The 24,114-nt window shown below is 56.9% G+C and overlaps 2 protein-coding genes across 3 annotated transcripts in view; both read left to right on the top strand.

The window, feature by feature from the left end:
• Positions 1 to 16,418, top strand: part of SEMA6B (semaphorin 6B) — a 35,282-nt gene extending 18,864 nt beyond the window's left edge. Inside the window, exons 1-17 of one of the 2 annotated variants that reach the window (XM_032177656.2) lie at positions 336 to 518; positions 1,560 to 1,709; positions 1,893 to 2,016; positions 2,781 to 2,841; positions 2,991 to 3,053; positions 3,943 to 4,044; positions 4,466 to 4,556; positions 4,922 to 5,041; positions 5,540 to 5,628; positions 7,042 to 7,259; positions 8,745 to 8,876; positions 9,397 to 9,546; positions 10,582 to 10,764; positions 10,854 to 11,000; positions 12,522 to 12,599; positions 12,718 to 12,776; positions 14,488 to 16,418. In XM_032177656.2, the coding sequence (XP_032033547.1) occupies positions 1,589 to 1,709; positions 1,893 to 2,016; positions 2,781 to 2,841; positions 2,991 to 3,053; positions 3,943 to 4,044; positions 4,466 to 4,556; positions 4,922 to 5,041; positions 5,540 to 5,628; positions 7,042 to 7,259; positions 8,745 to 8,876; positions 9,397 to 9,546; positions 10,582 to 10,764; positions 10,854 to 11,000; positions 12,522 to 12,599; positions 12,718 to 12,776; positions 14,488 to 15,410 (2,661 nt within the window). In that variant the 5' untranslated portion in view covers positions 336 to 518; positions 1,560 to 1,588 and the 3' untranslated portion in view covers positions 15,411 to 16,418. Of the gene's footprint in view, positions 1 to 335; positions 519 to 1,559; positions 1,710 to 1,892; positions 2,017 to 2,780; positions 2,842 to 2,990; positions 3,054 to 3,942; positions 4,045 to 4,465; positions 4,557 to 4,921; positions 5,042 to 5,539; positions 5,629 to 7,041; positions 7,260 to 8,744; positions 8,877 to 9,396; positions 9,547 to 10,581; positions 10,765 to 10,853; positions 11,001 to 12,521; positions 12,600 to 12,717; positions 12,777 to 14,487 lie in introns of those variants that run through there. The other variant, XM_032177655.2, reaches the window with a different exon arrangement.
• A 2,442-nt stretch (positions 16,419 to 18,860) lies between these two features.
• Positions 18,861 to 21,631, top strand: LRG1 (leucine rich alpha-2-glycoprotein 1). The gene is made up of 2 exons (XM_032177674.2): positions 18,861 to 19,020; positions 20,051 to 21,631. Exons 1-2 carry the CDS (start codon positions 18,989 to 18,991, stop codon positions 21,060 to 21,062), a joined length of 1,044 nt encoding a protein of 347 aa, XP_032033565.2. The 5' UTR covers positions 18,861 to 18,988; the 3' UTR covers positions 21,063 to 21,631.
• The last annotated feature ends 2,483 nt before the right edge of the window (positions 21,632 to 24,114 follow it).

The raw sequence follows: 24,114 nt of genomic DNA on the forward strand, positions 1-24,114 counted from the left end.
CCGAAGTGCGGTCTGAGGTCAGTGGCCTTGAATCCCAGGGAGAGGCTGGGGCCTGGACAGGCCGAAGTGGGGTCTGAGGTCAGCGGCCTTGAATCCCAGGGAGAGGCTGGGGCCTGGACTCAGGGGTCCCTGGGAGCCACAGGAGGCTGTAGAGCAGGGGAGGAGCCAGGGAAGGAAATTCTGAAGGAAACAGGGCCGTGCCCTCAACACACGTGGAATCCGGGTGTTCGCTGAGTCACAAATCCTGGAAGCTCAGGGTCGTGGAGAGGAAGTCCAGCCGCGCTATGCAAGGTCTTCCTGTTTTTGGAGGAGGCAGGCACCCCAGGGCCGGTCGTCGCGAATCACCTTCACCTCCAGGGGCTCAGAATCCCCGAGCCACAAGGCCAGGGCAGGGCTGGGGGATACCCCTGCTGCTCAGACGGGGAAATGGGCACGGAGCTTGCCCAATACTTCCCAGAAGGACGAGGCTGCTGAGCTTCTCATTCGGGGCTCCGGGACCTGGACTGTACCCCTTTCTGGTAGGGGGTGCCCTGAACTGGGACCTTCAGCATGGAGGGCGGGGGTTCAGAGGGTGAATTCCGCTGCCATGTCATTACCTGGATGGGAGAGGGTCTCCACACCACACACCTAGAAGTTTCTGCAAAGTTACCTTGAATGGGAGTCGGAAGCAGGCCCCCTTGAGAGGTAGTGAGATGCCTGTCATGGAGGTGTGCAAGCGGAGGATGAAAAGGCTGGACTTGGGAAGGAGGTCAGACCTACCAGGGTCGAAGAGGCCCTTGGCATGGGGAATATTCTGTGATTCTGTAGTTATGTAGTACTGTCATTCCCAGCTTGTGGCCTTTTTTTTTTTTTTCTTTGGATGGAGTCTTGCTCTGTTGCCCAGGCTGGAGTGCAGTGGTATGATCTTGGCTCACTGCCACCTCCACCTCCTGGGTTCAAGGGATTCTCCTGCCTCAGCTCTCCAGTAGCAAGGATTACAGGCACACGCCACCATGCCTGGCTAATTTTTGTATTTTTTTGTAGAGACAGGGTTTCGCTATGTTAGGCAGGCTGGTCTTGAACTCCTGACCTCAGGTGATCCTCCCACCTCGGCCTCCCAAAGTCTTGGGATTACAGGCCTGAGCCACCTCACGCAGCCAGCTTGTGGCTTATAAAATTCCAAGAGCCTTTGTTTGACTCTTTTTTTTTTAGCCTTTGAGTTTAATATTTTTGTGTTTTAATTCTAAGAATTTTTATGCATGTGTTTGAGATTGCATTTTTAAATATATGTTTTAGGATATTTGTATCTATTATTATAATAATTATTGTTAGTTTTAAATTTCCGAATGCAGTTTTGTTTGAAGTCGTTTCCTGGGCTTTCACACACACGTGGCCATAAAGTTGTTCTGATAATTAAATCAGTGCTGTGTATTATTATTATTGCCATTATTGTTGTTATTAATTATTATCCCCGTGGGGAATTTTTCTGGGATTTGAAGGAGCGTCTGCGGCTCTCGCGCGCCGTCTTGTGGCCGAGAGCGGGACTGCAGGCCGCTCACCTCGCCGCCCCTTGCCCGCAGGCGCCACCTCCTGTCGACTGGCCCTCGCCATGCAGACCCCGCGAGCGTCCCCTCCCCGCCCGGCCCTGCTGCTTCTGCTGCTGCTACTGGGGGGCGCCCACGGCCTCTTTCCTGAGGAGCCGCCGCCGCTCAGCGTGGCCCCCAGGGACTGTGAGTCTGGGGGTGTCTTGGGGAGTGGAGTCCCTTGGGAGTATCTCGGTTCCCAGTTGGGTCTGCTGCCCCCACTGGGGGACTCAACCAGTTCAGGAGCCATCCCTAGAAGGGGCATGACCTGAGGCCACCCTCTCTTCACCCCCAGCCCTTTCTCACACCCCTCTCCACCCCCTCACTCAGACCTGAACCACTACCCGGTGTTTGTGGGCAGCGGGCCCGGACGCCTGACCCCCGCAGAAGGTGCTGACGACCTCAACATCCAGCGAGTCCTGCGGGTCAACAGGACGCTGTTCATTGGGGACAGGTATTGCTGGGGACAGCGAGGAGGCGTGTGACGAGCAGAATGAGCGAGGGGGAGAGAGAGAAGAGGCGGGGGCAGGGAGGAGATGGAGCAGGTCGTGCAGGGCCTGTTGGGCCATTGGGAGGACTTAGGCTGCGACCCGGAGGAAGGTGGGAGCCACGGAGGGTTGTAGGTAGAGGAAGGACTGGACCTGACTTAGGTGCTCACACGCGCCCTCTGGTGGCTGCTTCTGGGAAGGGGTGAGAATGGAATCCAGGGGACCAGGATGGAGGGGACTGAGCTGTCCAGGCTAGCTATGATTGAGGCTGGACCAGGTGGAAGCTGTCTTGGGGAGAAGCGAGTGTGAGATTACGGGGCTTCTAGGGATGGGCTTCCCAGAAAGGAGAGAGACCGGACAGATCAGATGCTTTGGAGAGGATGAGGAGGATGCAGAAGTGACCACTGGGCTTAACTACACGAGGTCACCGATGACATTGAGCAGGGCGGCTTCCTCGGCAAGGGTGTGAGGGGAGAGAGCCTGGTGGGCGCCTCGGAGGCGCTGAGTCGGGCACCTGACCTAAGGCCATGGGACATGGTGTTGGGGGCAGTCCGTGGGGGCAGTCTGCTGGCGCCCTTGGGGGGGTGTGGTTGGCGCTGGAGTTGCTCGTGTCAGAGACATTGGCATGTCCCTGCGTGCCCCCGTGTGCACACCACATTGGCAGTGGGAAGGATGGAACGGGAGAGGGTGGCGGAGCCCCCATGTCTCACTAACTATGCCCCTCCCCCAGGGACAACCTCTACCGGGTAGAGCTGGAGCCCCCCACGTCCACGGAGCTGCGCTACCAGAGGGTGAGGAAGGGGTGCAGGTGGGAGTGGAGAGGTAGGGCCAGAGGGATGCGGCACTGCACCGGGGAGCTGGGTGGATTCAGCCCTGCACGGCGGGGTCACTTAGAGCTGCTGGGACCCGGTACCCCCTCACCAGCTCTCTCTGTCTGCAGAAGCTGACCTGGAGATCTAACCCCAGCGACATAAACGTGTGTCGGATGAAGGGCAAACAGGAGGTGAGTTGGCCCTGGCTCGGTCCCGGCCCCTGCGAATCAGCCCTGGCATTACCCATGCCCCGCCCCAGTCAGGCCAGGCCACGCCCACTCCACCAGCCCTGGCCACGCCCAACCCACCCCATTCTGCTCTGGCCCCGCCCAACTGCCAGCCCTGGCCACACCCCCAAACAGCCATGTCCACGTCCACGTCCCCACCCAATTGGTCCTAGCCCGGCCCCCAACCTAGCCACAATTAGCCATAACCACGCCCCAAATAGTTGTGGCTATGCCCACACTTCTGCCCCAGTCAGTCCTACCACCACCCCCAGCCTCATTCCAACAAGCCCAGGCCATGTTCACACGCCACCCAATCGCTCACACTCCACCCAATCGATCAGATCCCCATCCCGACCCCTCCCCTATCAGCCCTGCCCGCCCCCCACGCCCCCGGCCCGCCCCAATAAGCCCAGGCCACGCCCACCCCACCAGCTCTGGCCACGCTCCCAACCTGGCCCCAATCAGCCATAACCGTGCCCACCACGCCTCAGGTAGTTCTGGTCACGACCATGCCCCACCCCAATCGGCCCTGACCACACCCAGGGCGGATCCTTCTCCTCCATCCCAGGTTAGGACTCTGCTGTTGCCATGGTTATGCCCACAGTCTGACCATGCCCACCATCCTGGCCTTGCCTGCACTGCTGATACCAAGTGTTTCCCTGTCTGGGCCGCACCGTGTGCCCAGCCAGTCCTAGGTTCAGCCCCTGCCTTGGCCACGTCCCAAGGAGGGCCCCAGCCTTGGCCATGCCCACAACAGACCCGCCCTCCACCCACACAACTCAGGTTCTGGCCACGCTCATGACCATGACCATGCCCACATCGCGCTCCCCACTTCCTCCTGTCCCCACCTCAGGGCGAGTGTCGAAACTTCGTAAAGGTGCTGCTCCTTCGGGACGAGTCCACGCTCTTTGTGTGCGGTTCCAACGCCTTCAACCCGGTGTGCGCCAACTACAGCGTGAGTCTTCAGACTCCCTGCGCCCCAGGTCCAACCTCCAGGCCTCTGCTCGCCCGACCTCCGCTGGCCATGGCTTTTCCCCAGGCCGTGTCACCTCCTCCAGGAAGCCTTCCTGGATATACTCTCCCTGCCTCCTCCCCCTGAGCTCAAGAGGAGTCAGCGCTGTCCAAACGAGGCCTGTACAGGGGGCCAGGGAAGCCGTAGCTACTTAGGCAATGAGCCAGTTACAGGTCTAACTAGGGATTGACTCTTAAACCCATTTACAGATCAGTAAACTGAGGCCCTGAGATTAAGTGAATGGCCAAGGTCACACAGTAATCCATGGTGGATCAGGATTCCCCCCGGAGTGGGGGGCAGAGGGAGCCAGGGGCTGCTAGGCGGGGTCAGGAGATCTGTCACTTAGGCCCCATGGTCCCTGCAGATAGACACCCTGCAGCCTGTCGGAGACAACATCAGCGGTATGGCCCGCTGCCCGTACGACCCCAAGCACGCCAATGTTGCCCTCTTCTCTGGTAAGTATCCCCTCAACCTCCATCTGATCGGCCCCAGCCACTGGCAAGACCTGGCATTTTCTACTCCAGCATCTGGGTCATTTAGAAGGCAGCTGGATGACCACTTGTCCCAGCTGTGACATGGGCAGACTCTCAGCCCAGGTTTGGGGCTCAGCTGGGATTCAGGCTCAGTGGGGTTTGGGGCTTAGCCGGGGTCAGGGGCTCAGTTAAGGTCAGGAGGTGGGGCTTGGATGGGATCAGGGCTCAGCCTGGAGACAGGGGCTCCCCTAGGCTCAGGACTCAGTCTCAGAAAATCGAGTTTCGACCCACCCATCCCCTGGCCTCTGCGGTCTCATCTCTTGCCTGCCTTCCCCTCCCCCATCCAGACGGGATGCTCTTCACAGCTACTGTTACCGACTTCCTAGCCATTGACGCTGTCATCTACCGCAGCCTCGGGGACAGGCCCACCCTGCGCACCGTGAAACACGACTCCAAGTGGTTCAAAGGTGAGACCAGGAAGGGCAGTGGGCCAAGACCTGACAGGGCCCAGAACCTGACATTCATCAAATCCCCCCACCAGAATAAGAGTCCCAGAGGAGCTTGGTGGGGGGATTTCCACCACATCTTTGGAATCTGTTGGACTTTTTGAAGACTAGAAAGCTAGAGGAACAAGTTTAGTTGGATCTAAAGTAGAACCCACTGGAAGTGGGTGGCTTAGAAGCCCAAAATGGAACCACAGAAAAGATACAGCAGGACTCAGCTCTTCAACACATGAGGGAGGAAGATAACAAAAAATAGTTGATGTTGCCATTTGCAGCAAGAGACACAGCGATTTTAGGCTTCTGACCTCCCTTCCCCTGCAAAATACCAAACTTTGAGCCTGTTTCATATTGTCTGGGTAACCAGCCTAGGTCCCCCCTTCACCATAAAAGCCATGAGTTCTTAGCCCCAGAAACCCCCTTTGTCATGTCAGGGGCTGAGTTCTGACCCCTCCTGTCCTGCAGAGCCTTACTTTGTCCATGCGGTGGAGTGGGGCAGCCATGTCTACTTCTTCTTCCGGGAGATTGCGATGGAGTTTAACTACCTGGAGAAGGTGAGCCCAGTGCAGTGGGACATGAAGTTGAGAGGCTCTGATCATGCGAAGTGAGAGGGCAGAGGTGGATCCATGAATCCCTGCATAGGGTGAGAGGGTCCTGCCCTCCATTTCTGGTCCCCAGGGCCTGCTTTCCAATCATGATCAGGCCCTGAGGCTGAAGGCATCTGCGAAGCAGCCGTGGAGCACTCAGCCCTGACGAGGGACTTGAGTTGGAAGTCAGATACACCTGGTGCTCTTGCTATTCACCTGTCCACCCACGAAGCCACAATCGCTTATCCATCCTTCATCCCCTGTCCATCCGTCTACCTGCTCACCCTCCCACTTACCCATCTGCCTGTTCTTCAGCCCACCCACACTTTCATGACCCCATTAATGCATCTACTCATCTGGCCACCCACTCACTCATCCACCCACTACCATCCATCTGTGCACTCATCCATCTGTCCATGCATCCATCCACCCATCAATTCATCCAGCCACCCTTCCATCCTATCCATCTATCAGTCCATCCATCTATCCATCCATTCATCCATCCATCCATCCATCCCATCCACCCATCCATCCATTTATCTACCCATCCACCCACACACCCACCCATCCACCTATCCATCCATCCATCCATCCATCCATCATTCATCCATCAATCCCTTCATCCAACCATCCATCCATCCATCCATCCACTCATCCATCCATCCTATCCATCTCATCCATCCATCCATCATCCATCCATCCACCCACTTATCCATCTATTAATTCATCCACTTATTCACCTATCCACGCATCCATCCAATCCATTCACCTAGCTTTCTCTCCATCCATCTGTTCATCCATCCACCCACCCATCCATCTACTTATCTACCAGTTGCTCGATTACCTCGTCTTCCGTCATCTCCTCCATTATCTGTCATCCTTCTTCAGAGGTATCTATTGATCCATCCACCCACTCATCCCTCCATTGTAATCGTCCATCTATCTTCTCATCCACTCATCCATCCATCCAGGCAACCAGGCAGTGCTGAAGTGCACAGACTGCCACTAACTACTATTGTGACGTTGGACCAGTCACTTCCTTTTATCTGCGCCTCTTATCAGTGTCCCCACATGTACAATGGGGGGATATCAGTAGGCCCCGCTCGGGAAGAGTGTAAAAGACGTCAGAATAAAATGTGGCACTGCGTGGAAACAGTGATGATTATGGCCATCACTGTTGCTATTATCATCATGGACATTCCCACCGGGGATTTCTGCCAGGGAAGCCGGTGCCCAGAGAGGAACGGTGACTGGCCGGGGTCCCACCAGAGCCAGGGTCAGACTCCTCCATCCCGTCTTGGGTGGTGGGTGGCACAGCCTGTGAGCAGGCCTTCCTGGGACACAGAGCTCAGGCCCCCGTCTGTCCACTGTCACGCCCAGGTGGTGGTGTCCCGCGTGGCCCGAGTGTGCAAGAACGACGTGGGAGGCTCCCCCCGCGTGCTGGAGAAGCAGTGGACGTCCTTCCTGAAGGCGCGGCTCAACTGCTCTGTGCCCGGGGACTCCCATTTCTATTTCAACGTGCTGCAGGCTGTCACGGGCGTGGTCAGCCTCGGTGGCCGGCCCGTGGTCCTGGCCGTTTTTTCCACGCCCAGCAACAGGTCAGCGCCCACCAATGGGAGCGAACTGGGAGCCTTTGGTGGGCATGGGTAGACAGGGCCTGCATTCACTCCTCAGATATGCCCTGGGTCCTAGGTGGGGCACCACTGGATTAGACCCCTGAGAGGCCTCGGCCCCAGGCTGGCGTGGGACAAGCTGACACTGACCCTCCTAAGTCCTTTTGGTCAGAACTGGGCCAAAGATGTCCTCATCCTCTGCCTTTGAGGAGAGGAGCAGGGAGGGCTTCCTGGAGGAGGGGACACTGGAGCTAGGCTTTGGGTGTGAGATGGAGGAAGAGGGAAGGGTGTTCAAAGTTGGAGAAACAGCACGTGCAAAGGTCCTGAGGCTGCAGTGAGTTCAGTATATTTAAGTAATCGTGAGAGAGTCTGTGTGGGAAGGGAACTAGGGGAAAATGCACAACAGGAGGGCAGGGAAGTGATCGGATGGATCAGGCGAGGCTTTGTGGGCTGCAGGCAGAAACTTGGACTTTTTCCCTGAGAGCACTGAGGAGCCATGGAAGAGTGAAGAGCAAGAGGGATGAGATCAGATTTGCATTTTTTTGGGGGGGGGAGTTTGGTTTGGTTTTTTTTGAGACAGAGTTTCACTCTTGTTGCCCAGGCTGGAGTGCTACAGCACAATCTCGGCTCACTGCAACCTCCGCCTCCTGGGTTCAAGCAATTCTCCTGCCTCAGCCTCCCTAGTAGCTGGGATTACAGGCGTATGCCACCACGCCCAGCTTATTTTGTATTTTTAGTAGAGACGGGGTTTCTCCATTTTGGTCAGGCTGGTCTCAAACTCCTGACCTCATGATCCACCTGCCTCGGCCTCCCAAAGTGTTGGGATTACAGGCGTGAGCTACTGCACCCGGTCAAGATTTGCGTTTTTAAAAAGCCTACTTGTGGACTGGGCACAGTGGCTCACACCTGTAATCCCAGCACTTTGGGAGGCTGAGGAGGGTGGATCACTTGAGGTCAGGAGTTCGAAACCAGCCTGGCCAACATGGTGAAACCCCATCTCTACTAAAAATACAAAAATTAGCTGGGTGTGGTGGTGGGCACCTGTAATTCCAGCTACTCGGGAGACTGAGGCAGGAGAATTGCTTGAACCCAGGAGGTGTAGGTTACAGTGACCTGAGATCACGCCACTGCACTCCAGCCTGAGCGACAGAGCAAGACTCGGTCTCCAAAAAAAAAAAAAGCCTGCTGGGGAGTGGGTTCTAACAGTGGCACTGGGGAGGCAGGACATCCAGTTAAACAGGGATGGGGGCCTAGACAGGGGTGGCCTCGTAGACCCTGAACTGTGGTCCAATCTGAGATGTTACTCAGGAGGAGCGGCTGCATTCGACAGATGCGGGAGGGACAGGGGACATCTCTGGCCTAGGAAGACTGAAGATTCACTGGCTTCTGCAGACAGAGGCTCCTGCATGCGCTTGTCCTGGATGGGGCCTCCCACCGTGCTCACCAAACTCTTTCATCCCAACCCCTCAGCATCCCTGGCTCGGCTGTCTGCGCCTTTGACATGACACAGGTGGCAGCTGTGTTTGAAGGCCGCTTCCGAGAGCAGAAGTCCCCCGAGTCCATCTGGACGCCGGTGCCAGAGGATCAGGTGCCTCGACCCCGGTGAGAACCCCCTCCGTCCTGAGTCATGTGCCCAGATGAGGCCCTGATCCCCAGGGCCGAGGGCTGGGGCTTCCGGTTGGCTATTTAGCTGATGCTGAGTTCAGCTGTACCCATTATGCAGTTGGGAAAAACTGAGGCCGGGTGTGGTGGCTCACGCCTGTAATCCTAGCACTTTGGGAGGCTGAAGTGGGCAGATCACCTGAGGTCAAGGGTTTGAGACCAGCATGGCGAAACCCTGTCTCTACTAAAAATACAAAAATTAGCCGGGCGTGATGGCCTATGCCTGTAATCCCAGCCACTCGGGTGGCTGAGGCAGGAGAATCGCTTGAACCTAGGAGGCGGAGGTTGCAGTGAGCCAAAGCACTCCAGCCTGGGCGACAGATTGAGACTCCGTCTCAAAAACAAAACAAACAAACAAAAACCTAAGGGCCGTTGGGCAAAGCAGTGGGTACCTCTGGTGAATCAGGCCCCTTTATGAGGACCTTTACATTCGTCCTGACCACACCCTTGTCACCCCCAGGCCCGGGTGCTGTGCAGCCCCCGGGATGCAGTACAATGCCTCCAGCGCCTTGCCGGATGACATCCTGAACTTTGTCAAGACCCACCCTCTGATGGACGAGGCGGTGCCCTCGCTGGGCCACGCGCCCTGGATCGTGCGGACCCTGATGAGGTCGGTGCTGGAGGGGCAGGGCGTGGCGAGGGGAGACAGGATGGGGTAGTTTGAGGGTGTAAGGATCCAGATGCTCAACACAGCTGAGCCCTGGCTTCCGGCGCTGCCCAGAGAGCTGGAGACGCAGAGAGACAGAGAGGGAAAGATGGAGAGACACTAGGAACGAGAGAACAAAGAGAGAGACAGAGAGGGATCAAGAGGTGACAGATGGGGCTGGGCACGGCGGCTCATGCTTATAATCCCAGCACTTTGGGAGGCCGAGACGGCCAGATCACCTAAGGCCAGGAGTTTGAGACTACCCTGGCCAACGTGGAGAAACCTCGTCTCTACTTAAAATACAAAAATTGGCCGGGCGCGGTGGCTCACGCCTGTAATCCCAGTACTTTGGGATGCCGAGGCAGGCGGATCACGAGGTCAGGAGATGGAGACCATCTTGGTTAACATGGTGAAACCCCGTCTCCACTAAAAATACAAAAAATTAGCCGGGCGTGGTGGCGGGCGCCTGTAGTCCCAGCTACTCGGGAGGCTGAGGCAGGAGAATGGCGTGAACCCGGGAGGCGGAGCTTGCAGTGAGCCAAGATCGCGCCACTGCAGTCCTGCTTGGGCGAAAGAGGAAGACTCCGTCTTAAAATAAAATAAAATACAAAAATTAGCCAGGTGTGGTGGCGGGCGCCTGTAGTCCCAGCTACACGGGAGGCTGAGGCAGAGAATCACTTGAACCTGGGAGGCGGAGGTTGCAATGAGCTGAGATTGCGCCACTGCACTCCAGCCTGGGTGACAGAGTGAGACTCCATCTCAACCAAAGAGACAAGGCCGAGGAGAGCCTGGTTTGGGGTTGTTTCTAAAAAGGGCGAGTGTGCCCAGGTGCCTGTGTGATCACCCATGTCCCCGGCATCCATGCACACACGCATTTATTGCTGTCACATGTGTTGGTGTGTCAGCGTCTGTATGCACCTGTGTAACTATGCCTATGCCCGTGTTGGTGGCAGGTGGTGATATGGGGCCAGCCTGACCCTCCCCTGCCCTGTCCCCCAGGCACCAGCTGACTCGAGTGGCTGTGGACGTGGGAGCCGGCCCCTGGGGCAACCAGACCGTTGTCTTCCTGGGTTCCGAGGCGGGGACAGTCCTCAAGTTCCTCGTCCGGCCCAATGCCAGCACCTCAGGGACGTCTGGGCTCAGTGTCTTCCTGGAGGAGTTTGAGACCTACCGGCCAGACAGGTAAGTCCGGGCAAAGGTGGGGAGGGGTCGCCAGCAGGAGGGGAGATGGGCTGAGATGCCCTCAGCCTCACCACTCTGCTTGTCCCCAGGTGTGGACGGCCCGGCGGTGGCGAGACAGGGCAGCGGCTGCTGAGCTTGGAGCTGGACGCAGCTTCGGGGGGCCTGCTGGCTGCCTTCCCCCGCTGCGTGGTCCGAGTGCCCGTGGCTCGCTGCCAGCAGTACTCGGGGTGTATGAAGTGAGTGTCCATCCCAGGCCGGCCGTGGGCGGGAAGCAAGGGAGGATGGGCACGGGGAGGGAGAGCTGGGTTCCAATCAAAAGCCCAGTGATGTCCTAGTCATTGAGCTGGTCAGAGGGCACGGCCCGTGCAAAGGCCCGGGGGCAGGACCACTCCTGATGTGTTGGAAGAACAGCAAGGTGGCCGGTGTGACTGGAGCAGAGTGAGCAAGGGGGATAGAGGAAGGGAGGACGGGAGGGGGTGGGAGGGGACAGGGCGGTTTATGCAGAGCTTTGTGAGTCTCAGGGAGGACTTGGGCTTTGACCTCGAAGGAGGTGGGAGCCATGTAGGGTTGCAGGCAGAGGAGGGACTGGCCCTGACTCAGGTGCTTACAGGTGCCCTCTGGTGGCTGCTGCCAGGAGGAGACTGCAGGGGAAGGAGAACCAGGGACCAGGGTGGAGGCTGTTTCCCTGTCTCTAAAATGGGAGGAAAGCTAGGATGCATGCCAGTGCTGGCACACGCCTGCGCTCCATGTGAGCCATCAGTGCTGAGGACCCTGCTTCCTGCCCGCCGTTATTGCAACGATGACCCAGTAGCTCCGAGTCCAAGGACACAGCCTCTGGCACAATGCCTGGGCTCCCATCTCAGCTCTGCCACTTGGGCAAACATTTACCTTCTCGAGCCTCAGTTTGCTTATCTGTAAAACGGGGAGTGAACAGTGCCCTGTACACAGATTTGTTCTAAGGACTCCAGGAGTTGCTATTAAGAGGAGGGACTGGGCTTGGTAGCTCACGCCTGTCATCCCAGCACTTTGGGAGGCCAAGGCAGGAGGACTTCCTGAGCCCAGGATTTCGAGACCAGCCTGAGCAACACAGCATAGTGAGACCCTGTCTCTAAAAAAAAAAAAAAAAAAATGCAAAAATCGGCTGGGCTTGGTGGCACACACCTGTGGTCCCAGCTACTCAAAAGGCTGAGGCAGGAGGATCACTTGAGCCTGGGAGGTTGAGGCTGCAGTGAACTATGATCACGCCACTGTACTCCAGCCTGGGTGACAGAGCATGACCCTGTCTCTTAAAGAAAAAAAATTAAATTATAATAAAAAATTTTTTTTAACTTAAAAGTAAAAAAACGCCAGGCATGGTGGCTCACGTCTGTAATCCCACCACTTTGGGAGTCCGAGGCGGGTGGATCACCTGAGGTCAGGAGTTCAAGACCAACCTGGTGAAACCCCGTCTCTGATACAAATGCAAAAATTAGCTAGTTATGGTGGTGCGTGCCTGTAATCCCAGCTACTCGGGAGGCTGAGGCAGGAGAATCGCTTGAACCCGGGAGGCAGAGGTTGCAGTGAACCAAAATCCCGCCACTGCAGTCCAGCCTGGGCGACAAGAGCGAAATTCCATCTCAAAAATAAATAAATAAATAAATAAATAAAATAAAAATAAAGGGGCAGGTGCTTGGAACAGGGCCCACAGGTCACCATCACCACTGGGGTTGTTTAAGTGACTTGGACACTTGTCCCATTCGGTCCCTGGTCTGCTCTAGGAACTGTATCGGCAGTCAGGACCCCTACTGCGGGTGGGCCCCCGACGGCGTCTGCATCTTCCTCAGCCCTGGCACCAGGTACTGCGGGAGAGGGAGGTGGGTGGAGGGTGTGTCAGACCCGCCCATGATCCAGGATCCCCCTGATCTCTTGACTGTGAGAGGGGCCTCTGCTGACGGTGCCTCCTCTCCCCATTAGAGCCGCCTTTGAGCAGGACGTGTCCGGGGCCAGCACCTCAGGCTTAGGGGACTGCACAGGTGAGTTGGGGGGACGGCAGGCTAAGCTAAGACCCCCATCCCCCACTACCATGGGGGAGGGGAGGGAAGAGGCTGGAGAACCCTCGACTCCTCCGGGAGGTGGTGGGGAAACTGGACTCCATCACAGAACTTTAGAAAGGCATGGGGTGGGCCAGGTGCGGTGGCTCACACCTGTAATCCGAGCACTTTGGGAGGCCAAGGCAGGTGGATCACGAGGTCAGGAGATCCGAGACCATCCTGGCTAACACGGTGAAACCGTGTCTCTACTAAAAATACAAAAAATTAGCCGGGTGTGGTGGCGGGCGCCTGTAGTCCCAGCTACTCGGGAGGCTGAGGCAGGAGAATGGTGTGAACCCGGGAGGCGGAGCTTGCAGTGAGCCAAGATCACGCCACTGCACTCCAGCCTGGGCGACAGAGCGAGACTCCGTCTCAAAAAAAAAAAAAAGAAAGGCATGGGGTGGTCTCATGTATTGAAGAAGGAGATAGGGGAAGAACAGAGACACCAAGAAACAGACAGGCTTTGACAAGGACGAAGAGACAACAGAAGGCAGACAGACAAACTTCAATAGGACAGAAGGGGCCTGGTGCGGCGGCTCCTGCCTATAATTCCAGCATTTTGAGAGGCCAAGACAGGACGATCACTTGAGGTCAGGAGTTCGAGACCAGCCTGGGCAACATAGTGAAACCCTGTCTCTAAAACAAAAACCCAAAAATAATCCAGACGTGGCAGTGCATGCCTGTCATTCCAGCTACTTGGGAGGCTGAGGTGGGAGGATCACTTGAGCCCAGGGAGGTGGAGGCTGCAATGAGCTGTGACCAGGCCACTGTACTCCAGCTTGGGCAACAGAGCGAGAACCTTTTTTTTTTTTTTTTTTTTTTTGAGACAGAGTCTTGCTCTGTCACCCAGGCTGGAGTGCAGTGGTGTGACCTCAGCTCACTGCAACCTCCACCTACCTCCCGGGTTCAATTGATTCTCCTGCCTCAGCCTCCTGAGTAGCTGAGGTTACAGGCACACGCCACCATGTCTGGCTAAAATTTGTATTTTAAGTAGAGATGGGGTTTCACTTGTTGGCCAGGCTGGTCTCAAACTCCTGACCTCAGGTGATCTACCCGCCTCAGCCTCGCAAAATGCTCGGATTACGGGTGTGAGCCACCATGCCTGGCTGGGATCCTGTCTTTAATAAAACAAACAGGTAGCTGGAGGCAGGGTTGCAGTGAGCTGCACCACTGCACTCTAGCCTGGGGGACTGTCTCAAAAAAAAAAAAAAAAAAAGAAATTAAAAAATAATAAAAATAAGACCAGGCGCGGTGGTTCATGCCTGTAATCCCAGCACTTTGGGAGGCAGAGTGGGCGGATCACAAGGTCAGGAGTTCGAGACCAGCCTGGCCAACATGGTGAAACACCATCTCTACTAAAAATACAAGAATTAGCTGGGCGTGGTGGCAGGCACCTGTGGTCCCAGCTGCTCGGGAGGCTGAGGCAGGAGAATCACTTGAACATGGGAGGCAGAGGTTGCAGTGAGTTGAGATCGCCCCACTGCACCCCAGCCTGGCACACAAAGCAAGACTCCTTCTCAAAAAAAAAAAAATAAATAAATGAATAAATAAAAATAAAAATAATAAAAAAGAGGACAGAGGGCCGGAAGGAGGTAAGAGGGGTGCCCAGGGCCGCCCCGCCGGCCCCACTAACACCCCTTTGCTCCCCGGCCAGGACTCCTGCGGGCCAGCCTCTCGGAGGACCGCGCGGGGCTGGTGTCGGTGAATCTGCTGGTGACGTCGTCGGTGGCGGCCTTCGTGGTGGGAGCCGTGGTGTCCGGCTTCAGCGTGGGCTGGTTCATGGGCCTCCGTGAGCGGCGGGAGCTGGCCCGGCGCAAGGACAAGGAGGCCATCCTGGCGCACGGGGCGGGCGAGGCGGTGCTGAGCGTCAGCCGCCTGGGCGAGCGCAGGGCGCAGGGTCCCGGGGGTCGGGGCGGAGGCGGCGGCGGTGGCGCCGGGGTTCCCCCTGAAGCCCTGCTGGCGCCCCTGATGCAGAACGGCTGGGCCAAGGCCACGCTGCTGCAGGGCGGGCCCCACGACCTGGACTCGGGGCTGCTGCCCACGCCCGAGCAGACGCCGCTGCCGCAGAAGCGCCTGCCCACCCCACACCCGCACCCCCACGCCCTGGGCCCCCGCGCCTGGGACCACGGCCACCCCCTGCTCCCGGCCTCCGCTTCGTCCTCCCTCCTGCTGCTGGCGCCTGCCCGGGCCCCCGAGCAGCCCCCCGCGCCGGGGGAGCCGACCCCCGACGCCCGCCTCTATGCTGCCCGGCCCGGCCGCGCTTCCCACGGCGACTTCCCGCTCACCCCCCACGCCAGCCCGGACCGCCGGCGGGTGGTGTCGGCGCCCACGGGCCCCTTGGACCCAGCCTCAGCCGCTGATGGCCTCCCGCGGCCCTGGAGCCCACCACCGACGGGCAGCCTGAGGAGGCCACCGGGCCCCCATGCCCCTCCGGCCGCCACCCTGCGCCGCACCCACACGTTCAACAGCGGCGAGGCTGGGGACCGCCACCGCGGCTGCCACGCCCGGCCCGGCACAGACTTGGCCCACCTCCTCCCCTATGGGGGGGCGGACAGGACTGCGCCCCCCGTGCCGTAGGCCGGGGGCCCCCCGATGCCTTGGCAGTGCCAGCCACGGGAACCAGGAGCGAGAGACGGTGCCAGAACGCCGGGGCCCGGGGCAACTCCGAGTGGGTGCTCAAGCCCCCCCCGCGACCCACCCGCGGAGTGGGGGGCCCCCTCCGCCACAAGGAAGCACAACCAGCTCGCCCTCCCCCCACCCGGGGCCGCAGGACGCTGAGACGGTTTGGGGGTGGGTGGGCGGGAGGACTTTGCTATGGATTTGAGGTTGACCTTATGCGCGTAGGTTTTGTTTTCTTTTGCAGTTTTGGTTTCTTTTGCGGTTTTCTAACCAATTGCACAACTCCGTTCTCGGGGTGGCGGCAGGCAGGGGAGGCTTGGACGCCGGTGAGGAATGGGGGGCCACAGCTGCAGACCCAAGCCCTCCCCCACCCCTGGAAAGGTCCCTCCCCGACCCAGGCCCCTGGCGTGTGTGGGTGTGCGTGCGTGTGCGTGCCGTGTTCGTGTGCAAGGGGCCGGGGAGGTGGGTGTGCGTGTGCGTGGCAGCGAGGGCTGCTGTGGGCGTGTGTGTCAGGTGGGCCACGCGTGCAGGGTGTGTGTCCACGAGCGACTATCGTGGTGGCCCCAGCGGCCTGGGCGTTGGCTGAGCCGACGCTGGGGCTTCCAGAAGGCCGGGGGCCTCCAAGGTGCCGGTTAGGAGTTTGAACCCCCCCTCTGCAGAGGGAAGCAGGGACAATGCCGGGCTTTCAAGGCAGGGGACACGGGAGGGCCTGCCCAGAAGTCACATCGGCAGCAGCTGTCTAAAGGGCTTGGGGGCCTGGGGGGCGGTGAAGGTGGGTGGGGCCCCTCTGTAAATACGGCCCCAGGGTGGTGAGAGAGTCCCATGCCACCCGTCCCCTTGTGACCTCCCCCCTCTGACCTCCAGCTGACCATGCATGCCACGTGGCCGGCTGAGTCCTCCACCCTCTCTGGAGTTTGCCTCCCCCAGCCCCCTCCCCATCAATAAAACTCTGTTTACAACCACCGGCCCCCATGACTCTGGCTATGCTCTGCCTCCTGGGGGTGGCACAGGTGGGGGAACCCTCAAAAGTCAAGGCCAGGCCAGGCTCAGTGGCTCACGCCTGTAATCCCGGCACTTTGGGAGGCCGAGGTGGGCAGATCACTTGAGGTAAAGAGTTCGAGACCAGCCTGGCCAACATGGCAAAACCCCGTCTCTACTAAAAATACAAAAAATTAGCCAGGCTTGGTGGGGGGTGCCTGTAATCCCAGCTACTCGGCCGACTGAGGCAGGAGAACCGCTTGAATCTGAGTCAGAGGTTGCAGTGAGCTGAGATCACACCACTGCACTACAGCCTGGGTGACGGAGCAAGACTCTGTCTCAAAAAAAAAAAAGGCTGGGTCAAAATAAATCTGGGGAGCTGAGTATAGAAACATGGAGACTTCAGGGTCCCCATCTTCATCTGCATAGGAGCCAGTTTCTTTTTCTTTTCTTTTTTTTGAGACAGAGTCTCGCTCTGTCACCCAAGCTGGAGTACAGTGGCGTGATCTGGGCTCACTGCAACCTCTGCCTCGTGGGTGCAAGCAATTCTCCTGTCTCAGCCTCTCGAGTAGCTGGGACTACAGGCACCCGCCACCACGCCCGGCTAATTTTCGTATTTTTAGTACAGACGGGGTTTCATCATATTGGTCAGGCTGGTCTCAAACTCCTGAAATCAGGTGAGCTGCCTGCCTCGGCCTCCCAAAGTGCTGGGATTACAGGCATGAGCCACCACGCCCAGCCAGCCTTATGAATTTTGTTTTAAGTGGGACAAGAAGCCATCAGAGAGTTTTAAGCAGGGATGTGATCTGATTTCATTTTAAGGGATCGTTTTGTTGCTGTGTCACTGCATTTCACAAGCCTTCCTTCCTCTCAGCCCATGCTGATTAAGACCAACTAACGGCTGGGCTCTGGAGACAGGGCAGGGCACAAGACAGACTGAGTGCAGTGGCTCACGTCTATAACCCCAGCACTTTGAGAGACTGAGAAGATTCCTTGAGCCCAGGAGTTTGAGACCAGCCTAGGTAACATATAAAAAAATTTTAAAAATTAGCCGGGCATGGTAGCATGTGCCTGTATTCCCAGCTACTCGGGAGGCTGAGGCAGGAGAATTGCTTGAACCCAGGAGGTGGAGGTTGCAGTGAGCCGAGATCACGCCACTGCACTCCAGCGTGGGTGATAGAGGGAGACTCCATCTCAAAAAAAAATTAGCCAGGCATGGTGGCACATGCCGGTAGTCCCAGCTACTTGGGAGGCCTTGAACCCATGGTCAAAGCTACAGTTAGCTATGATTGCACCACACAGCTCCAGGCTGGGTAACAGAGCAAAATGCTGTCTCAAAAAAAAAAAAAAAAAAAAAAATGACAGGGCATGGTGGCTCACGCCTGTAATTTCAGCACTTTAGGAGGCCGAGGCCAGTGGATCACATGAGCTCAGGAGTTCAAGACCAGCCTGGGCCACATGGCAAAATCCTGTCCCTATTAAAAATACAAAAATTAGCCAGGCATGGTGGTGCATGCCTGTAGTCCCAGCTACTTGGGAGGCTGAGGCGGGAGAATGGCGTGAACCCGGGAGGTGGAGCATGGAGCTTGCAGTGAGCGGAGATCACGCCACTGCACTCCAGCCTGGGCAACAGCGCGAGACTCGGTCTCAAAATAAAAAGAAAAAAAATAGTCATAGGTGCAGATAAAGGTGACACCATCATACCTAAATATTTAGAACTCAACAAGAATGCAAGCACTCTGTAGCCAGGTCCATGAGATGCAGCCAAAGCTGTTCGCAAAGGGAAATTTGTAGCCTCCAAATGCATTTAACAGGAAATGAGGAAGAATGGAAACAATAGCATGGATGTCAGATTCAGATGAAGAGAAAAAAGGGCAGAAGGAGCCCTTGGAGATTTGAATTCAGCATCATAGATGGGGAAACTGAGGCCAAGAAAAGTTAAGTCATTTGCCAAAGGTCACAAAGCAAAGGTGTTCATGACAGAGCTGGAATTCAGAACCAGGTTTGGTTCCTCGCAAGCCACTGTCTAAGGACCGTAGAGGCTTTTGGCATTACTCACTATCGGACTGTACTTTTAAAATGACTTCATTTTAAAAAAGCAATATCAACATACCATGAAGTCAAGACAAGAGTTTTTTTGTTCTTTTCAGTGAGCTTGGCTGCTCAAGTTTATGGTAAATACCTCCTCTTGCTCAAAGAGCTGTCCCTGTCCCCAGGAATGGTGCCTTGCAAACCTTGATCCTTGAACTCTGGGTAGGGGGAAGTAAGGATGCAACTAGAGAGACTCTTGGATGCCCCCCAAAATCAGGAAACAAGGAAAGAAAAACCTGGGTTTTAGAAGCAGGGTCAAAAAGGGGTTGAACAGGAAACAATTTCCAGGAAGCAATTTTGTAATCCTGACCCCTCCCCTTCCCCTGCCTGGCTTAGGCTCAGCCCCTATCAGGAACTGGACGGGGGTGGGGACTTCCCCAGGGTTGGTTCCCCTGCCCCCAGTCCAGGCAGGTATAAGGCCACCTCCGCAGGCCAGGACAACCCAGAAGCAAAAGAGAAGAGCCACCATGTCCTCCTGGAGCAGACAGCGACCCAAAAGGTAGGTCCCCACACTACCTGTCCTAGGCAGGTTTGAACGCCAGGCCATGCGGAGATACAGGACATTCCAGCTAACCCACAGAAGTCACAGGGAGCAGATACAGGCCTGATGGCTGGGACAGATCAACCTCAACTGTGACAGAAAGATTGGCGCACACACACACACACACACCCCCGCAGAAGCCCAGGTGGGCATGGGCAGCAGGGAGCCGGGGGAGGCTTCTTGTTAGAGGCCTGGGGCCACAGTGACCAAGGCTGTCCAGACCATGTCTGATGGCTGCCGGGCCAGGGAAGACCTGGAGGAGGTGGGAAAGCCCCAGGCTTCCAAGGGTTATGGTGCTAAGTGTAAACCACTGCTTCCCAAGGCCAAATGCCCACCCTCAGACCTGGCCAAAGCAGGACACGCTTTTCATGTTCAGAGGCTGCCGTAAGCTATGATCATGCCAATTCCCTCCAGCCTGGGCAACTGAGCAAGACTCTGTCTCAAAAACGTGAACCTGAACATCTGTCTTCCTCCAAGCACCCAATTGGTCAAGACTGTACAGAAAGACCAGGATCCCAGAGCAGAGAAGTCTTCATGGAAAAGAGGGCATTGGAGCTGGGGCTTTGAAGGATGAATAGGAGTTCACATCAAAACACAGAGCCAGGGAGACAAGGACTGACCCAGAAAATAAGCTAGATCAGAAGAAACTAGCCAGTTGGACTGTGAATAATTAACAGCTCATGGGGGCTAGGCTGGTGATGGGGAAGTGTATTCATATTATGCGGGAGTTACACTCAGAAACTCAACTTTCCTAGAATTATAATTCTCCCTGGAACAGGGGCCACTTCTGGCAGCTGTTGGGGGTGAGGGTAGAAGCTGGAAGAGGAGGAGGAAGCAACTGCTCTAGTCCAGGTAAGAGATGAGGCAGCATAGTCCAGGCTGGTAGCCGCAGAGATGGGAAGAAGTGGGCAGATTTGCGGGTGTATTTTCACCCAGCTGAGTGTATTTTCACTGTGGTTTAGTAAGCATCTTCTGTTACTGCCTGCAGCCCAGGAGGCATTCAACCCCATCTTTCTAGAACTCTGTCCCTGCTGCTGCTGTTGGCAGCCTCAGCCTGGGGGGTCACCTTGAGCCCCAAAGACTGCCAGGTGTTCCGCTCAGACCATGGCAGCTCCATCTCCTGTCAACCACCTGCCGAAATCCCCAGCTACCTGCCAGCCGACACCGTGCACCTGGCCGTGGAGTTCTTCAACCTGACCCACCTGCCAGCCAACCTCCTCCAGGGCGCCTCTAAGCTCCAAGAATTGCACCTCTCCACCAACGGGCTAGAAAGCCTCTCGCCCGAATTCCTGCGGCCAGTGCCGCGGCTGAGGGTGCTGGATCTAACCCGAAACGCCCTGACCGGGCTGCCCCCGGGCCTCTTCCAGGCCTCAGCCGCCCTGGACACCCTGGTATTGAAAGAAAACCAGCTGGAGGTCCTGGAGGCCTCGTGGCTGCACGGCCTGAAAGCCCTGGGGCATCTGGGCCTGTCTGGGAACCGCCTCCGGAAACTGCCCCCTGGGCTGCTGGTCAACTTCACCCTCCTGCGCACCCTTGACCTTGGGGAGAACCAGTTGGAGACCTTGCCACCTGACCTCCTGAGGGGTCCGCTGCAATTAGAACGGCTACATCTAGAAGGGAACAAATTGCAAGTACTGGGAAAGGATCTCCTCTTGCCCCAGCCGGACCTTCGCTACCTTTTCCTGAACGGCAACAAGCTGGCCAGGGTGGCAGCCGGTGCTTTCCAGGGTCTGCGGCAGCTGGACATGCTGGACCTCTCCAATAACTCGCTGGCCAGCGTGCCCGAGGGGCTCTGGGCATCCCTAGGGCAGCCAAATAGGGACATGCGGGATGGCTTTGACATCTCCGGCAACCCCTGGATCTGTGACCAGAACCTGAGCGACCTCTATCGTTGGCTTCAGGGCCAAAAAGACAAGATGTTTTCCCAGAATGACACGCGCTGTGCTGGGCCTGAAGCCGTGAAGGGCCAGACGCTCCTGGCAGTGGCCGAGTCCCAGTGAGACCGGGGGCTGGGGTTGAGGGTGGGGGGTCTGGTAGAACACTGAAACCCACTTAGCAAATAATCTTGCCTTTGGCTGGGCGCAGCGGCTCACACCTGTAATCTCAGCACTTTGGGAGGCCAAGGCGGGCGGATCACGAGGTCAGGAGATGGAGACCATCCTGGCTAACACGGTGAAACCCTGTCTCTACTAAAAATACAAAAAATGGCCGGGCGCGGTGGCTCACGCTTGTAATTCCAGCACTTTGGGAGGCCGAGGCGGGCGGATCATGAGGTCAGGAGATTGAGACCACAGTGAAACCCCGTCTCTACTAAAAATACAAAAAATTAGCCGGGCGTGGTGGCGGGCGCCTGTAGTCCCAGCAACTCGGGAGGCTGAGGCAGGAGAATGGCGTGAACCCGGGAGGCGGAGCTTGCGGTGAGCCAAGATTGCGCCACTGCACTCTAGCCTGGGCGACAGAGCGAGACTCCATCTCAAAAAAATAAAAATAAAAATAAAAAACAAATAATCCTGCCTTTTACAGGTGAGACTCGGAGCTGTCCATTGTGGCTGGGACCCCGTTTCACCCACCCATGCTTCCTAGAACACACGATGGTCTTTCCTTACCCATGCCCAAGGTGTGCCCTCTGTCTGGAATGCCATTCCCTGTTTCCCAGATCTCTGGAACTCTGGGTTCTCCCAGCCCCCTTGTCCTTCCTTCCAGCTGAGCCCTGGCCACACTGGGGCTGCCTTTCTCTGACTCTGTCTTCCCCAAGTCAGGGGGCTCTCTGAGTGCAGGGTCTGGTGCTGAGTCCCACTTAGCTTGGGGTCAGACCCAAGGGGTTTAATAAATAACCCTTGAAAACTGGATCGGATGAATTGGCTTTCATTGTGTTCCTGGCATCTTCTCAAATCAACTTCCTAGGACTCCAGGGTGAAGGAGGAAAAGAGGCATGGCCCAGGCCCTGGGGTGCGGGATATGGTCTCCCTAGGGGATGACAGTTGGGATCAATGGCCTGTGACTTCTCCTCTCCCTTCCCCCATCCTGGGACCTAACTAGAAATAAAACCTTGACCGTTGCCCGGGTGTCATTTTACCAGTGGATTTCTGCCAGGGCTTGTGTCCTGGGAGAAGGTTTAAGTTAAACCAGATTGCCCAGGTCTCCAAACAATTTGTCATGCTGGCCTGAGATCATCTAAGGGGGCACCTGCCCCGGGCAAGGTTGCAGGGGCGGGATGGGGCTGAAGGGATGGGCAGGGTCCCGGGCCCACCTGCTGATACAGCATTGGCCATGTGGGGGCTGCAATCAGATTTGGGAGACCCTGGGGCTTGGGAGCATGTCCAGTTTTCCCAGCTCCCTAGAAAATGACCATGCAGCCTGGCGCCGTGGCTCACGCCTGTAATCCCAACACTTTGGGAGGCTGAGGCAGGCAGATCACCTGAGGTCAGGAGTTCGAGACCAGACTGGCCAACATGGCAAAACCCTGTCTTTACTAAAAATACAAAAATTAGCCAGGCATGGTGGCACGTGCCTTTAATACCAGCTACTTGGGAGGGTCAGGCAGGAGAATCACTCGAACCTGGGAGGCGGAGGTTGCAGTGAGCCAAGATCGCGCCACTGCACTCCAGCCTGGGTGACAGAGTGAAACTGTGTCTCAAAAATAAAAATAAAAATAAAAAGACCATGCCTACATCTGTGGTCATTCCAGGCACGGCAATGAAAAGGCAGGGTTCTGGGGTCCAGCAAGGTTGAGTTTGAACAGGATCCCTGGCCGGGCGCGGTGGCTCATGCCTGTAATCCTAGTACTTTGGGAGGCTAAGGCAGGCGAATCACGAGGTCAGGAGTTCAAGACCAGCCTGACCAATATGGTGAAACCCCGTCTCTACTAAAAATACAAAAATTAGCTAGGTGTGGTGGTGGGCGCCTGTAATCTCAGCTATTTGGGAGGTCGAGGCAGGAGAATCACTTGAACCCAGGGGGCAGAGGTTGCAGTGTGCCGAGATCGTGCCAGTGCACTCCAGCCTGGGTGACAGAGTCAGACTCTGTCTAAAAAAAAAAAAAAAAAAAAAAGGAATAGGATCCCTCGCTTGCTATGGTATGCGGGGCAAGTGATTTATGATCTCTGAGCCTCAGCTTGCTCATCTGTGAAATGGGGATCCTAGGGAAAGGGCAGGCCTGGCTTCTGGCTTAGTTAAGGGGCAGATTAAGAAATAAAAAGAGGCTGGGTGCAATGGCTCACACCTGTAATCCCAGCAATTTGGAAGGCTGAAGTGGAAGGATTACTTGGGGCTCAGGGGTTGAAGACAAGCCTGGTCAACACAGGAACATCTCGTCTCTCCAAAAAATTTAAAAAGTTAGCTGGCCGTGGTGGTGTGTGCCTGTGGTCCCAGCTACTTAGGAGACTGAGGCGGCAGGATCACCTCAGCCTAGGAGGGCAAGGCTTGCAGTGAGCTATGATCACACCACTGCACTCTAGCCCTGGGCAACGGAGCAAGACCCAGTCTCAAAAATCGATAAGTAACAATAATTAATAAGAAAAGTCAGCAGCGAGTTGGCCAAGGTCACTCAGCAGCGCTATGGGGGCTGTGATCGCATGGACTGTCTCTATGGCAACAGCAGTGAGGGTGACAGGTGGCCAGACTTGGTCCGGGAAAGTATAATAGCTCAAACTTTTGAATCTAGCGCTCCCGAATTGCTATGGCAACCGTAGGGCCCTGGGCTAGCGCAAGGAGAGGGCGAGGGAAGCCTGGAGCCACGCCCCCTGGGCACGCCCCCGCACGGCCTCTCCCCATTGGTCAGTTCCGGAGGCCCCCCCCCCCCCCCGCGAGCAGCTATAAAATGAACGGGCGGGACCAGCGGGAGGAGCGGAGACTTGAGCCTGGGGTCAGCGGAGACACCTGGGGTCTGAAGCCGCTCGCGCCCAGGTGAGTGCCCTGAGGGCGGCGTCCAGGAGCGCCCCCGGGGCTCAGGAGAGGAGCTCCAGATAGGGTGGTTGGGCGAAGGTCCGGCGGCGTGGGACGGGTACGACCGGCCAGAGCAGGTGGCTGGGACCCTTGGCCCAGTTGGCCCCAG

Source organism: Hylobates moloch, unplaced genomic scaffold (genome assembly GCF_009828535.3).
Source record: "Hylobates moloch isolate HMO894 unplaced genomic scaffold, HMol_V3 SCAFFOLD_15, whole genome shotgun sequence".
NCBI lineage: Eukaryota > Metazoa > Chordata > Mammalia > Primates > Hylobatidae > Hylobates > Hylobates moloch.